General features: G+C 43.2%; 1 protein-coding gene across 8 annotated transcripts in view; it reads right to left on the reverse strand.

The window, feature by feature from the left end:
• CADPS (calcium dependent secretion activator) overlaps positions 1-17217 on the reverse strand; it is a 204182-nt gene that overhangs the window by 91648 nt on the left and 95317 nt on the right. For all 8 annotated transcript variants that reach the window (XM_036390827.1, XM_036390824.2, XM_054515999.1 and 5 more), the window contains 4 exons: positions 16568-16707; positions 14488-14554; positions 6376-6484; positions 5144-5356 (listed from right to left, as the gene is read on the reverse strand). In XM_036390827.1, coding sequence (XP_036246720.1) covers positions 5144-5356; positions 6376-6484; positions 14488-14554; positions 16568-16707 — 529 coding nt within the window. The remainder of the gene's footprint in view (positions 1-5143; positions 5357-6375; positions 6485-14487; positions 14555-16567; positions 16708-17217) is intronic.

The raw sequence follows: 17217 nt of genomic DNA on the forward strand, positions 1-17217 counted from the left end.
GTTCCTTCTCATAATTGCATTCAGATACTCCAGATACATATTTGCCAGCTCTCATGACCCACTGATGCTATTCCCTCCTAAGGAAAGCAGGCACTCACCAGATATTACAGAAGATTTTAACACCAATAAAGGATTTGTACTGGGTGTGTTTAGGACTGAACAAACTAAGGAGAAGCTCTCTTACAGCACAGGTCTGGGCTTTTATCTTTTGCAAAGTAGGTATACCAGTGGGAAAAAGTAAAATAGCAATTCCCCTGGCTTGTTTTTTGACTAGCACGGCTTTGATTAGTGACTGAGACCCATGCTAAAACAATAATTTATGACAATTTGGGGAAACAGCAGCACCCCTCCATGAGAAATGCATTTAAGCTGGAGCAAGCCAGCATCTCCAAATGCAGGGTGACCCAGAGAGCTGCCACTGGCTGCTGAAATCATTCCCTGCCGAGTTAACGGGAGAGGAGCTAATCTAACCTCGATGATTCAGGGCTCTTTTCACAGGGCACATGTGTGAGGGGTTTCTGGGGGCCTCCTCTGGAGTCCTGCACCTTCTCTGGGTCTCTTGGGGTCTCCTGCCCTACCTTTCTATGCTTTGAGGTGTCCATGGTTAGCCCTGCACTCTGGTGCGCTGCACCAAGCTAATCATCGGCACGGAGAGAAAGGATATTGTCAGAGTGCAAAATGATCTGTTTTCAGGCAGGAAGCAGTCAACTAGATGTAATTTCCATGAAACAAAAGAAGGTATTATTTACAGTTTTATTGTGATGTTAATTACTATTTACATCTTGGAATGAAAAATAGAAATGTTAATGATTGGCTTTACTAAGAGGATCACTTGATGCCAATGTGAAAGCCAGGGAGAGAAGGCAATTATGCAAACATCACATGCATCCCAATTTCAGTATGGAAACTTACATTTCAAATCTCAATTCAGGAAAATAACATGGAAAGTTTGTACTACAAAATCTAAACATGAGAAAGATTTAAGAGAAAAAAAAAAAGCACATTGCATATGTCAGATAATCTAGTCTGATTATCTGAGCTGTGCTAGCTACAGGGAAGCACTTACCCTTGAGTCCAGCTAGAAGTTAGCAGGGTAAGAAGGAACAAACCAGAATAACATAAAGACTAGCAACAAGGCTCAGGAAAGCAGACAGGAGCCCTAACCTAGCAGCTAAATATTTGGGTTCAAGCAAAGAATGAAAAAGAAACTTAAAGAAAATCAAACCAACCAAAAAGAAAACCACTTATAGCTGAAAATTTCTCAAGCAGCTCAATAAACCTCGCTACTTATTATGGGGGAACAAATCATCACAAATTCTCAAAACATCCAACTCATTGTATATGGTGTGATTAACAGTTATTAAATATAAATAGACATTACAAACTAAATATAACCACAAATGATACGTAAAACAAGTACAGACCAATCTTTCATGTTAAAAAAAAGGGTTTCAAGAAAAAAAAAAGAACGTTGAGCACGTTTGGGAATTTTCTTTGATACATCACTAACACAGAACAAAGATTGGTGCTTTCAGACAAGTGACCACTTTTATGAAGCTTAAATATGGCCAAAAGGTGTAATATGTATTGGCAGCATTATTGACTATAATACTGTGAATGATTTCAACAGTATACAAGAACAGTTTGGGGTTTTTTCTTTTATAATGCGAACACTGGAGAAAAGCACAGCTTTGTGTAAATGGAGTTTTTCTTTGAAATTGTAGCAAAACAAAAAAAGCAAAACTTTTCACTCTAACAGGTATTGTTCACCCACGTAAAAGGAATTCTAAGTCATACAAAAATTAATGAATAGCAGGATCTATTTTTTCAGTACTTAAATGCAAATAAAATAAACTCCACCCTGGTTCGGAGCTGTCTGTTTACTTCTAAGTCAAGTGCTGCCATCGAACTGTGGATGAGAATTTGAGTGCTGCTCAAACTTCATATTTACTGAGTCAAAAGAGGCAGGAGCCAAATGGAATTTACTATTTCTCCCAAGTTCCCCAAACAGCAAGATATGTGCTTCCCAAGTTTCTGTGCAACAGACAGCTCCATGCCAGGCACGGAGGGCTGGATTTTCTGTGCGTGTGCATGCATGCGCATGAGCCGTCTCGGACTGCTACGACATGGAAGCTGTAACAACAGTTACTCGTCAAATGGCTTAACATTTACTTCTTTGCACATCCTCATTCACCATAGCCTCTAATAAGCACAAAGAAAATAAAAATACGACAGGTATAGAGATAAACGTACAAGAAATGTCTCACAGAAGTCCTTACCTTTTCGCAGGCAAAAAAAAAAAAAAAGCAAAACCCAAACCCCAAACCAAAACACCCAAGCCAAATACAAAACCAATAACAAACCTAGACCCTGTTAAAAATGCAATACTTGGTATGTTCGGATTTCAAGACTGAAGGAGCTGAGATATGCATTTGTGCATTTGGGACTCCCATACGTGGCACGCATGACTCACTGTTGCTTGGGATCATTTAACTGCTGTGCCCTATGACTTTTGCAATGAGAACTGCCATGTATACATGCTGAAATATGAAAAATGAGCAGCCTTTTCTGTTGAGATGAAGGTGTATTATGGCATGTTGCCCTCTTCCTCTTGTAGGATGTGCACAAAGACCTGTCAGAGGGATCTAGATCAAAAGGGGGAGGAGGAAGGAAAACCAAGGACAAAACATAGTAGTCCAGAAGATGCTCAAGTATTAAGCCATCACACTGATGGACTAATGAGCCAACTAGTCTCTCTCTCCCAGGCTTTGGCACAACACATCCAAGAGAGTTTCCAAGTTCTTGCAGCAAAAAGGGGAGACTGATGCTGTGCAACTTACAGAAAAATACATTGTGGATGGAAAGAGGGTGGTGGTGTTATAAAAAGCAAAACGATCCAGATTTGGAGCTGGTATTGGCATCAGAACAAGTGAGAGAAACTGAGGTCAGATCCTGACTCCCTCAAATGCCCTGGAGGGCTCAGGGGGTGAAATCTTGGCTGTTTTCACCAGAAGCAAGGATGAGGGAGCCCTGCCTCCTGGCAAGTGAGCAAGATGCAAAAACAAGGTCAAGCCTGTGGCATGTCTATAGCTCTGAGCACAGTCAGACTGAGTCTGGAGGACCACAAGCAGCACAAGGCTCTGATGGACATGCTGGGCTGTGCAGATGCAGAGTTGACTCCTGGGCCCAGTCACTGACTTCCCTGATCTGTGGCAAGGATTAGGACAAGCCAGCTGCCCCTTCTCCACCCCAGGTACCCTAAGCAGAGAGGTTCAGCTCTCCCTCAAACACAGGGCTTGGCTGTGCAAGCAAATCATACACCCAAGTGTCCACAGCCCTGGGCAATCCCTTTTCCTCCTTAAAATCGTGGCAGATTTTGCTACAGCTGCTATGATGTGTCTTAGAAAGCAACACCTCACCTGACCCTTCATATTGGTCTGGTGAACTGAAAACTCTGTAAATATCAGGAATTTACCCAGCAGAAAAATTCTCCAAGCTTGATGTCTGCAGGGATGGGAGAAGAGTGGAAGGAAAGGCGTTTCCTCAGTTTGATGTTCTCTGCTCTCATCCTGCTCTGCAGGGATCATGATGGGATGGACAGGAGTGCATCCCAGTGCACCAACCTCCCAACGAAGAGCAGCCTTCAGCATCACTTGTTAGGAGAGGGAGCCACAGGCAGAATCCCTCTGCTGCTCCCCCTTGCTATGCTTTGAAGGCTTTTAGCATGTGAAAAAGCAGCAGTAGAAGGACCTGTGCCTGCTACTTCTGAGAACTCTGATTAAACATTCTGGGCAGAGGGACATAAATCCCTGGGAATGCTCCCAGGCCAGCACAACTCAGCCAGGCCTAGAGGCTTATCACAGCCAGAAAATGTCCCACTTGCAAGAGGCCAATTCCCACCTCCCATTTTGGCTTTCTGAGAAGTGTCCTTCCTTGCCAACCCTTGTTGTTTACACCTTGCACTCCCAAAATCAGTGACTGCAATGAAGAGGATGAGGATCATTGAAATGAAAACATTGACTATAGGTTACCACACTGCATCACACTGTTTCACTTGCAGCAGCAGCAAGGCAAAGCAGAAGGGAGGCCAAAACACAGAGGCATGTGGAAGACACAAAAAAATTAAAAAGCAGCAAGCAGAGGTTTTCTGCTGTAGCACTGGTCATACAGCTGTATGTCTTGTACTTTCTATAAATACTGACATGAAGAAGTTAAACAAATATAAAAGATGGTCAAATGCTATTGATAAGGAAAGCTCAGATTTTCTGAGTTCCTTACAACAATATACTCCATAACTGCTTTACAGAGACTATTTAAAAAAGTCGAAATCTATTTTAATCAGAAGAATTCTTTAATGTTTACCACTTTTCCTTATTTTACTTATATTTAATGAAAATAATTCTTAAATTTCGTTGAAACTAACAAGATAAGCTGTATGTTACATAATAAAGGGGCTGCAGATGATTGAGACCTTCAAGAAAAATGAGCGAAGAGGCATTTATGTGGTTTATAATCAAATTAGATTTGTAAGAGAAAAGAAATTCCTCTAAATTTCAGATGAAGCAAAGTGTGTGTAACTGCATAGGACATGCAGCACAGCTACAGCTTAAAAGATGATTGCTTTAAATTCACATCTAACTGGCCTGCAAAGCAACCTGTTAAAAATACCATATGTTTTCCTACAGTTGAATATTCAACAGGAGACCTCTTTTTGTGTGTGCATTTCATACTTGCAAGATTTGCACCTGTAGTTTTGAGCACATGATGCATTTGACAGACAGCTAATGGTGCTAATGAATTGCTCTGATCTGGGTGTGCAATTTATTGTGTGGGGTTAAAACACATGTCTGTGGAAGGCAAGGTGGGTCTCAGGCTCTCAGATCCCAGTCTCTCTCCTCCATCAAGTATTGCACTTTAAAATACCCATTGACAAGTTCCCCAAGGAATTTTGTTTCTTGGGTTTGGTTCTGTCAAACACACAGGTTAACTGCTTCTGGATCTACTGATGTAAAAAGAAGCTTTATAATAATGAAAAAATATTTTGTTTTGAAATCAGAAACACATGTGCGAATATTGATTTACATCAGTGCAGAAAATCTTTCCATCAAAGACTTTGGCTGTCTAAGAGAACTTATTTACTTACAAAATTGAGAAATTGGAGCATCTATCTGGGGTACATTTCCTCCTTTAGCATTTAGCTTTTGCACTTGGGTAGGTGGCACAGGTTTGTGAGACTGGCCAGTGGCTCGGTACATGGCTTGGACCCACAGGATTCGGTCCTGCTCATCGTCACTTGCAAAAATCACCGTGTCTCCTTCCTTCACAGCATTGAAGAACGTTCTGCCACCATCCAAACCTGGCAGGAAAGGAAGTGACAATGCAGTTTCATAGATTTTGAGGCCAGCCAGCAGATCTCCCCCTGTTTCCCACCCCACCACTGCTTGGATGTCTCTTTACCCAGTCCCATGCTGCTCCCAGCTCTGTCCCCTCCCCTGCACCAAACTCACCTGCAACACAGCCCACAGGTCCCCAGGTAACCCAATTACTAAAACATGCCCCAACACACTTGGATTAATTGTTTCTCTCACCTACAGCTCCATTTGTGCAAGTTTCATGTCAGCACCACTGGAGCCCAATTAAAAATGGGGTTTGAGTGGGAGGTTCCCCATTAGACTGAAAGCATCAGTGCTCACACTTCAGAGAAAGGTCCTTGGGTGATATCCCTATTTCTGTCTTTGCCCTGACTTGGCACCCATACTCCCATCCCCCTGATATGAGAATTAAGGGAATAAAGGGCTTGACAACAACCTACTATATTTTTATCATCTCCTCTGGGGACACCATTACCCAGGGCATGGTGAGGATCACCATGCTTAGCAAGTTGTCCCACTGAAATAAAAGAAAAATGGTGCTTGTCCACTTGAATAAGGGTCTCAACCACCAACAGGTAGCTCCAGGTACCAGAGCCTTTCTGTCCCTGCCCCTTCCATGCACTGACATCCATCCTAGTGAGAATGGGGAAATGCTCCCACAACAAAGACAAGCATAGCTGCTAGCCTTTTATTTTGGGCATATAATCTGAAAGCACAGGTTAGAATTGTTACTCAATTTGAGCATTCAGCTCACAATAAAATTTCATTGGGATTTAAGTGTCTAATTCACTTAGGCTCCCCAGAAGAGATGAGTCCTTCCCTCCTCTGGTGCAGCTCCTAGCTCCATCCCTTAGATCTGTTTATAGTAAAGTCATGCATAGCTAATGATCAATATAAACACAAACATATTTAGAATAATGCTGATCAGAGTTCAGCTGCAGGCAGGGAGAGGAAGAGAGAGGAGGCTCTTTGGAGTGGTGAGCGTGGGAGCTGCCACCCGTACCTGGCTGCGGGTCGGTGTAGTCCACAGTGTATCCGTCGAGCTGCAGCAGCTCTTGAGGTTCTGCTTTTTTCTCCCGGTAGCTGCACATAGCAAATGTATATTGACTAACCTGAGGAGAACCACAAACCTAAGATGGCACCGGGTGACCACCACAAGGCAATCCAAAGCACTTACAGGGTGTTTGCAGGGACAGGGGATGGTGGGGTAATTTGGATGCTCCTTACCCATTAGAGACAGACTCAACACTTCTTACCAGGCTTTTGCAAAGCCCTCTCTTAGCGCACCCTCCTGCAGCACGCACCTAATTCTCCACATCAGTACATACAGCGGTTTAATTTCCTCCAAAAGAGGAAGCTCCACTGTTTAAAACCCTCTATCATTCATCCCCAGACAAGTGCAAGAGTGACACCCTGTCACAAACAATGTGAGCTAAATTGCTAGGTGCCAGTCATATTAAAGCAATCTTAAGATGCCACTGATCTCGGCAGTTGTTGTCATCAGTGCTGTAAATGGCAGCTCTCACTCCTCTGAGGTACCATCTGCATGACACGATACATTCAATGTCAAGCTCTTGACGGAAGCCGGCTCAGCTGCGGGGCTCTGCCGGGCTCCGGGATCGCCTTTAGGAGCCCATCAGGCCGCATCAGGCCCCGCGCGTTCTCGGCGCGCTGCGATCCGCACGGTCGGCAAGGAGCTCATCCAGCCAGGGGAGGAGAGGATTCTCCGTGCCCCAGGCGAGGAACTCACAGGGAAATTTACTGTCAAATGATTTCAAATGACTTTGTTAAGGTTGTGTCACATCCTGGACGCCTGACGTAATTTTATTCGTCTGGACATTTTCTTGACCTCTGGAAGAAACTTTAAAACTCTGGTGGGTGGCAATGAATTGTGCTTGTCATTTTTTGGAAGCTGGGAGAGATCCTGAAAGATGGGAGCATGGATGGGCTGAGGGGTTTTGCCTTCAAACTCCAGCCAAATTGCTCGGCTACAAAGATCCATGCAGCACTTATTTTAGTGGCATCTCTCACTAATAAAATGTAATTGATTGAAGTCGGGGCACCCGTCTACTGGCACAGCATCTCCCAGACACCACTCGGTTTACTGCTGCCCTCTATGGGCTTCTGCTCGCTGCCAGCCTGCTCCAGCAGCCCTGCCTGCACCGAGCCTTCCTCCAGGAACAGCTCCAAAAGCCACCTAAGAATAAACTCTATCATTAACACATTTGTGGGAGTAAGACTAAAAGCGATGCTTTAAGCATCTTGCATCCTCCTTAAAACTACCAGCACTGATGAAAGATTGACAAGTAGCAGACCAATAGCAGGAGCACACCAGTGCATATTCCCTGTTCTGAACTTTGCATGCCTACCATCGTATGGGCAACACAAAAATTAAAAAGATTAACACGAAGGAATCTAAAAATAACCCAGTGCCCCTCAGCACAACATTCAGACTCCTGTGGCGTTCATTCAGTCGCACTTGCAGTATGTTGCTGCCATCTCCTGGAGAAACTCCGGAATGTGCTTTATTTATGGGAAAATCCTAGAGATCTCGTCTGAGCAGTAAGGATTCGATTTCTCTGCGTTAGACAGCCTGAACTTCAGGGACTGCATGATAAATGCAATTCCTGAAATGAGTCATTGCTAACCTGTGCTAACATTTATTGATAACCTTAATACCACTAATGCTTTTCTGCTTTTCCTGTATGGTCTATAGCAACAGGTAATTAATTCATTCAGCAGTTCAGCTGCTGTTCTCTGACCCTGAACATAAGGTCTGAATTTCGGGCTTTTCTTCATATACAAGTAATTCCACTCCTCTTTGAACCCAGAAAATATTCTTCTGCCCTATCAATAAGACAACCATAGCAACACAGTGGCAACATAGGGAAAAAGGCATTTCAGAAGTTGCATTTCTCATGTTAAAGGTTATAAATGACAGGTGTAGACAGTCGGCTCTGGTGGAGTCATCCTGGGACAGAGGCAAAGCAAACTGATCTCTCCTGTTAGAATGCACAGGATTTCCTTGGAAGAACATTGTTATTAGAAGAGACCTTCAAGAGAAACCTGCAGGTGGGTCTATAACAGGCAGTGAGCCAGGGCTCATCCAGGTTCATGTCCTACTTCTCTACTCACACAGCTCAGAAGCTTAAGCTCAGGAATTGAGCTTGCTGGCAGGAGCAAGCAAAGGATCAGGCTGGAGAGAGGACAAAGCTAATGATGGCCTCTGGAAGAGGTGCCAACTGTGCCATGCAGAGTGCCTGCACCTAAACAACTCAAGCCACTGACTTCAAGGACTGGCAGACCAGCCTGTGTGCCCTATCCTGCTGCCTGGAGCATTTACTGCTTGGGGTCAGAGAGAATTTGGTGCCATGGCTACCAGTGCCATGTGGCTCCTTCCATTTACAAGCAGTGGTAAAGCCAAGCCCAAGAAAATGAGATTCTAGAAAGCTCAGTATGTCACAGTTGTGCTTTGCTGCAGAACAACACTGTAGGGTCAAGAGAAGATTGCACTTGCCTTTCATCAGTCCTCCAAAATATTGTGCTTTACAGAGCCTGCTTTCTGTAAAGCTCAGAAGTGGCCAGACAAGTGAAACAGTTAATAGCAGAAATTAATCTTACAGCCTGCTGAGTTCACTCTGAACCATAGCTGAGTATGAGAGCGAGCGAGCAGATGGGATGGGCAAGATGAATGGTTTGAGTAATTGGAAAAAACACAGATACAGAGAGGAAACTGAAGGAAGACAGAGGAGAAATCTCTGCCCAGTGAGGGACAAATTCTCAAAGCAGCTGGGATTTCATCCAGGGACTCGATGACAGCCAGGAAAGGAGCATCTAAGGAAGCTGAACTGAGAGAAAGTAAAAGAAGGGAACTAATCCAAGGCACCCCTGGTTGGTTCATTACAAAAAGGGGAAAACACTTTGAGAAATAATTTGAGACAAAAGAACATAAGGGGAAAAAAAGGTGGGGGAAAAGACAAAGAAATTCAGGAAGGGGGAAGCAGACAGCAGGAGACAAATGCCAAAGTTCACTATTCCCAGGCTGCTAAATTAAATCTGACTTTCTTGGCACTTGACCATATTCTGTCACCAGCTATATAATCCAACTGATTAATAAATACAGCGATATGCATTAACCAGTTCTGACTTTGTCCTGGTTTCTCTACCAGAGACTCCTGCTCTAGCGAGCACTGCTTTCCCCAGGACCCTGCTCAAACCTGTTAATTGTCATGCCTCACCCTCTGAGCTCAGTCATTTGCTCCCCCTTTTTTACTGTTGACACAACACCACCCTACTTGGGTTAAATTCTTTAATGGACCTTTTCTAAATTAACAGCATGCATTTTGTCCCAAGGGAGAGAAACCGTGCGAAGATACTGCCAGCTGTAATACAGCTTTCCACTTTGATGGGAGACTCTTGTCCTCTGGTTGCAGCTGTATGTTGCCTCCCAAGCCCTTTCCTAACACAAATGAGCAGAGGAAATGATCTAGCTTTAAGAAAGAAATATGAAAATAGCAGTTTTCACATCTCAGCATATCCATTCAGCTCTAAAAACTGCACAAAACAGTTGTCCTAGCTTCTGTCTTCAATCGGGAGATGTGTGTACTCTCCTGGGCAGGGCTGTGTGGTGGGAATTCATCCTGTTGAGTATGGACAGGATATGCAGGACCTACTGCAGCCAGGTGGAACTAGCTGTGGCATCAGCTTAACCAGCAGTTTCCAGATATTTTGTATGTATCATTACACTCCAGATTTTACAAGAATCACCATCTATGCCTAGTTCTCAGCAAGGGTCTAAGAGAAAACATTATTTAATATGATTATGGGAACCAGCTATGGGTCATTCACCTTGGCTTGAAGACCACAGTCCAGGACTGCTGGTGTACCACACTGCAATTCTGCTGAATTATTTTCAATTTTGGGGGGATATTCAGAGTTACTGAACTCTTACTTCATTTCATTTTATCCCGAGTCAGCTGAGTTTTGCTGAAAGCAAGGACTGTCACTATTAGTCTAAATTATACTGAGTTTAGGGAGTCTGTCACTAGAACAATAGATCCAGGCGTAGACACTGCAACTGGTTTTAATCTGCAGAGAGTTGATCTGGTTCCAACAACATTCTGCAAACACCATCAGACACAATCAGCTGAAAACTGCTTCAAGCTACTCAGCAGACATGTCATCCAGGTACCATGGAGTGTTACTTCCCATATGCTGCCAGAGCACTGAAATGGGGTTATGATAAGAGATGAACAGATTCAGTCTGAAATCTCAGTGTAATTAATTCACTTGCCCTTAAAAATCATTGTAAGAAATTTCCTATTGCAAAGCCAGCAAACCCACCATAACCAACCATGGTGTTATTGCCAGTACAGCACATCAGACCTTGCAAAGAATTAATACAAGCTCTGCCAGCTAGCAAAAATCCCAGCTTTTGCATGAGGGTCTAATTGGCAAACTGGCTGAAATTTGTGTGCTGTGCTCAAGCAGCTGATACAGCAACTTAGCAAACACTTACAACATCTGAAATGGATGTACATTTTCTTTCCTAACCGGTCACAGAGAACTTTGCCCTAAATAGCTTAATTGCTTTTGCTTACCACTGCCACTGGCATTACTGCTGCCTTTACGAAGCATTTTCCTTGCTTGTGATGCTGCGGACCATTTCCATCCAAGCTCAGGGCCATATTCTGCCATCATTTTCACACTGCATATCTCAGGATTTAAAATTAGGCAAGTAACGAGTCTCTGCCATGTAATTTACATCTAATCAGTATTCTGCTCTTCTGCTGCTCATCTCAAAGGGTGTCTATGAGAAGGGTGGGCAGTGTACAGAGAGGACTGCGATTCATTTGGAAGGGAAAACTAACCCCTCTTAATGCACGGATCGGTGCTGGAGGAGCACACACCCTTGCCCTGCCAGCCATGCCATGCCATAACCCTTCCCTGAGTGGCTGGACCAAGTCCACCCAGCAAGGCAGGTGCTGGAGAGTTGAAGCTCAGGTCTAGAAATGACACAAAGGAACTGCTCTCAGCCACTACACCCAAACAAATCACTTCACTCCTGTATAACCCTTGCAGTTACACAGACACAGAAGGTGCGAGGGATTATTCCACCCAAATTACAAGGAAGTTATTGCTCCTTTCCCCTTCTCTCCAGGGCTTAACACAAGCCAAGTAGCAGTGGAAGCGCTCCCAGCAGAGCTGCTTTTTCTCCATACGTGCGCAAAGCCTCCGTTTTTGGCGGCAAGGCTCCACTGACACAAAAGAGACAAACTGCCATCAACACCTTCCTCCTTGGTGCCACCCATGCAGTTTGGCACTTTTGTGCCTTGTTTAAATAGTTACGAAGAGTTTGAGTATTTATTACCACGAATTTCTTAACCACTGGTACCAGAAGACAGAGTGGTACCACCCAATGGCACTGAAGGAATCAAGACTGTCCATCTGAAATGGGGACAGAGGGAGAGAGCACAAGACCATGAGGGGGAGGTTATTCTGCAAGCAACAGGACATGCTCTAGCAATAGAAGATGCTACAGGTAAGGGACAGAGACAAGGGATCAGAAAGGAAATGTTTTGCTATTCCTCCAAACAGCCTTGCCCTCCTGGCAGTGTCAGGGACTGACCAGACCACTATATGTCAAATGGACTTTATGCTTTGGGCTCTAAATCTCAACTCTGGTGCAGGCAGGAGGCTGGTGTGGATGAAGCTCCTGAAGGAGGGGCTGCTCCTTGTCCACTCTCTGTAACAAGAGCCAGCTCACCTTCCTGCAGGGGCTATTTTCTGCCTGTGGTTTAGCAGAGTTCAGAGCATCCTGGACATCAACACCTTTACTGCCAATCCCTGTTCGTATCAGCACCCATCCTTTGCATTGCATGAAAAGCAAATGACAAACATACGGACAGCAAAGTATTTTTATTCCATCTTTATTGCCTGCTGACATGTTCAATATGCTCAAACTACATCTGAGGGACTGCATAGAGAGTGTTTCTTGTTTATATTTGATGTACGGCAGAACACTTTACATTGCACCAAATGTTGAGCAAACGGTAACATAACAGAGAAGCTGCAGTGGCAGCTGGAATTTCTGAGGTGGGCTACAGAGACTCTCTGGGGGCAAAAGTCTGCTCATCTTATTCAAATGAATTGCTTTTCTGGCCAAATCCTGCTCTGATATGCCAACTGACGAACACAGACCTAGTAACATGAGAAAACATGGAATAACTCTGAGAGCTTCAATTCCACAGCAAGCTGAAGAATTTATAGCAGCTAAAAACCAGAGAAGCAACTGCAACCACACTGAATGGCCAGAAGGCTCTGAGAGACAAGTCCAAACCTGCAAACCCTTGCATGGAAGAGTATCAATAGAATTATTTATGGGAGAAATGAGGTTGGGAAAAATGATTCACTGCTTTGGAGCATCCCTCTTCACAGGGCAAAAAAGAACTGAGAATTTGGTCTAAGAGGACTGAATTGTCTCTCAGGGAAAAGCAATACCAGTTGCACTACAGGTGATCATGGACTGCCATAGCACTTCTAACATCATTTCAGAACATAATAAAGGAAACATACAGAGAAAAGCAATACTTCAATCTCTGCCAAAGAACAGGGTCAGTATAAAATGCTCCCAGAAGGGAAAGGCAGATAGAGGCATGCCCTGTGGCTGCTCCACACTACCTCCTCCCTCTCTGTGGCCATTTTGACCCCATGTGGAGTACAAAATGAGCACTTAAACTGCCTCTGCTGATCATACTTGGTTATGGGACTAGGTACTCAATGAGTCTCTCTAAATAGCCTCCTACTTACATGGGTCCCACACATCCTAAATCTCCTTTACTTCCCAAGGATGGATTTCCTTTTCTCCCCCATAGTTTCATGCTATGGAAGCCAGCCATGATGGCTAAAAGGGGATTGAATACAATTAAGCTTCCTACTGAGACAGCTGAACTTGGAGCAATAATTAACACAAAACAAAGGAACCAGCTTACACCAGGTGATTTAGGACAGGTAAATCAGGTGTCTAAGGTGGAAGAGGGACTGCTTGGACTCCTCTCCTTACCAGCACAGGACAGCACACAAACAAGCATGCTCCAAATGTGGAGTCTGGTGCACCTGGTCTATACCATCTCTGTTCTTACACTTTGCCCCTCTACAGCAGACCTGCCATCTGCTTTATCAGCAGCAGGGTTTTACACTCTGAGCTGATCAGTTTGGATCTCTGGTGTCACAAGATCTCAGTTGGATCCCATGTTATTCCACAGAGCATCTCTATGCTGCTTTCATAGAAAACCCTGAACCAAGGTTTTATTCCTCACACTTGGAGACAACACACCAAGAGAGTCCAGAGAGGAGGGAGAGAGAGATGGACCCAAGAGGACTCTGTGACTTCCTCAGGTTGGTGTGAAGATGGATCATAAACACTGGGGCCACACTTCTGTGGCCAATGCAGTGGTTTCACCTGCCCTTGGAAGGTGAGGGAAGATCTAACACACAAAGTACTGAGCAGAACCTTTCTAGGTTACAGAGGACATCTGCCTGTTTCCTTGTTTCCTCCTTCCATTCTTAACAGTGGTCAAATGTACAGGTCTAATGACTGGGAGGGCAAAAAGTGAAAAAAAGAAAAAAGGGAAAAAGGAAGACACTGCAAAACAATGGCTGCAAAATGATCTGTGAGAGCTGTAGACCATGAGAAGCAGTAATAAATGTGAAGGCAAGAAAGATGTCAAGAATGATTTGATGCTGATTCTGACATAGCCAGTGATAAAACTTCTGTAGATTCAAATGGGCTCCAAATTTAACCTGGAGCTTCAAAAGAGAGCCCAAGAACCTCCAACCAAGACAGACTGAGCTTCCTCCTCGCCTCATTAATTCCTCATTAAAATTGATTCTCCATTTTATCAAGCATTCAAGTGCATCTGAAAACTCAAGGCTAGAAGTCTGCAACTGGGATATCCTTGAGAACACCCATACATTTAGAAAAGAATCCATGTTTAACAGACACCCTGCACAGAACCACAGCTCAGCATCAATCACATGGCACTGAAAATGGCCGGAGGACAGACTCAAGTACTTCATGTTGTGATTTAAGATCACTTCTAGCTACATCTGTTACCTGGACCAGGACAAAGAATCGTTTCTTCCATCTCTTCCAAACATTTTTACCAATGGCCCATAAATACCTAGGAGAAAAGAACAGGTGAATTCAGTACACAAGTGTTAATCTGTTCTCTTGCTTTTCAGTATATTTTGTTTACACTTAGAATGTTTACACTTAGAAACTGAAGTTAATGCACAAGAAGGAGCAATTACAAGACTCTCAAGCTCAGCAGCATTCATGAATGGGTTTCTTTCTAGCCTGAACAGATTACCTGCAAAGAAAGTGGCATAAAAATCTTACAGACCCTTAATGTTACACAGTATTAATTCTCTCTTTCCCTTTGTCTTTCACAACTTGCTGAGGATTTGAAGCTCTTTAGTGCCAATGAATAGCTACAACATGGTTGGATGGGTGAAGAATGCATTTGCAACAGAAGAATTAAGGGAGAGAAATCCCAAATCTGCTTTAGCCTTCATAAAACCATTTTGCTGAGGGGAGCTGTCAAACAGAGGGACACTTCCTACATCAAACCCAGCACACAGGATCTCAATATCCACTGGACTGACTAAACCAGGGCACTTCACTGAGCAGCTCTAAGATGAAATCCGAGAAATTGCTTGGCTACAGATAATTCAAGCAAACTGAATAATCTCTGAGGAGGAGTGAATTTACTGTTTTCTACAAAGGAAGAATTAACTTTAAAAATTAATGTCAAAATAAGCATTTAATCTCTGTGATGAATTGGCCACTGTGACACTATAACACAAACACTGGCAAAACTAGTGGCAGCACCAGGCTAATAATAAACATAAGGATATTATTCAGCATTAATATGTTTTATGTATCATTATAATTACTTTAGTTCTGGCTCAATAAACACAAAAAAGATTTCATTTTTGGTTATGCAAGGGGTTCCTTATGCCAGAAGGGATCTAGCATACACTTGGTGAATGTTTAAATCACAAAACTCCAAGTCATGCTGATGTGGGCTTTGAGTCCTTGGCTAGTCCAAGAAGAAGGTAATAAATGTCCTTTTGGCCATTGCTGCTAACATCAACAGAAAGATAATCTCAGTTCAGGTAGCAAGAGGTATAAACCTCAGAGTTTTACATGTAGATCAAATGTTAGTAGAAGAAACCCAGAAAACAGCCCTACTATCAGCTGAGATCAGGGAAACAAACAGGACAGGGGATCTGTCCTCTCTGGCTCTGGTGCCTGTGATTGTGGTGAAAAAATTAAACTTCACACAAGATTACTGGCTCTGATCTCATCAGCTGAGAAAACAGGAGGAGGAGGAATTAGAAAAAATGAGTGATCTAGATTACCTAATAATGGATGGAATTTAACAAATTGCCATGAAAATAAAAGTGAACAAAGTCACTTCTATAGCACCAAAACCAGACTGGAGAGTTATTTCCAACATCAAGCTTCCTGGACAGTTTCAATTTTTTGTCACATCCTCAGCTCTGAAAAGCAATCAGAGCCTTGCCAATGGCCTTAGCTAGATCTTCCCAAGGATGATCTAATTTGTAATTATATGAAGGTAAAAGTGGTCAGGGATCCCTCTGGCCCCAGATTTTCTGACACTCCCTCCTGTAGGGGAAAGGTGTCTCCTTTAACCTTCCCAATTATTAGTCCTACTCAAGACAATTGTGGAATTTATTTAATTGTGGTGTGTATCTCAGTATAAATAATGCTGGTCACACTGGGGTTCATTTCAAGTGGAAAGTGCACTGTGATTTTGGTTTTGAGAAATCAATACAGGGAGACACAGAATAACTTAAAAAAATTATATTATTCTCAGTAAGAGAGTTGGACAGTTAATCTATCATTTACTCACAGGAAAAAGCATAATTTCCCATGAGGAAAACTGTTTAAAATTTAAACTGTTTGGCTCATATACATTAAAAAAGACTATGCTAAGAATATGGAAAGTGCACTATAAATGACTGAAATAATGTCATTTTTATATGTATCTTTCTGCTTCACCTCCTGTGAACTTGAGAAAAAGAGGTTCTCTTTGAGAACCTTAAAAAGCAAAATTTCCTAATGCACATTCAAAACAAAATGACTTTAGATTGAGACAAATGTTTACCCAGAGTGCTTCATGTTTTGAGGCTTATCCATTCGCACAGCAAGCTTGATCTTCAGGTCTTGATCAGGGCAGTTTTTGGAAACAGTCATTTTGTGCCACTCTGACTGCTTTGGGCTGTTAGGAGTAGGGTGGAGAACAACCTGTAAGAATTAAAACAAACATTGTTAAAGGGAAAAATTATTCATAAAATGGGGTTTAATGTGGAACATTAATAATGTGGAATAAAAATACCTCAGATGACCTAGTTTTGCCCTAGAAGTCAGTCTGGATATGCCTATTCACATCAATGAGGATGGCTTTTTATTGCTTTTTTAAAGTACAGCTTGTTATTTTGAGATTAGGTCATATATTCTCTGAGTCCTCAGTCAGCTCACGGGGCTGTGCAGACAGAGCTGTATGATCAGTTCCTATCATTTCAGGATGGTACATCTGACTGAGCTATGACAGCAGATAAAATCTGCATCCCATGTCATGACATGAGTGGTTGCAGGACTCTGATTCCATTTCCTGCAGCAGGAAATGCTGGGAGGATCTCCAGCTGCAGCACATCCATTCAACACCAGTGACTGCAGATGAACACCAATGGCTCAAAGAAACTGAAAGCTCCAAGAGGTCAATAGTCTTTCCTGATCACAACTGTGCTTTTCCCA

This window comes from Molothrus ater, chromosome 11, assembly GCF_012460135.2.
Source record: "Molothrus ater isolate BHLD 08-10-18 breed brown headed cowbird chromosome 11, BPBGC_Mater_1.1, whole genome shotgun sequence".
In the NCBI taxonomy this organism is placed as follows: Eukaryota; Metazoa; Chordata; class Aves; order Passeriformes; family Icteridae; genus Molothrus; species Molothrus ater.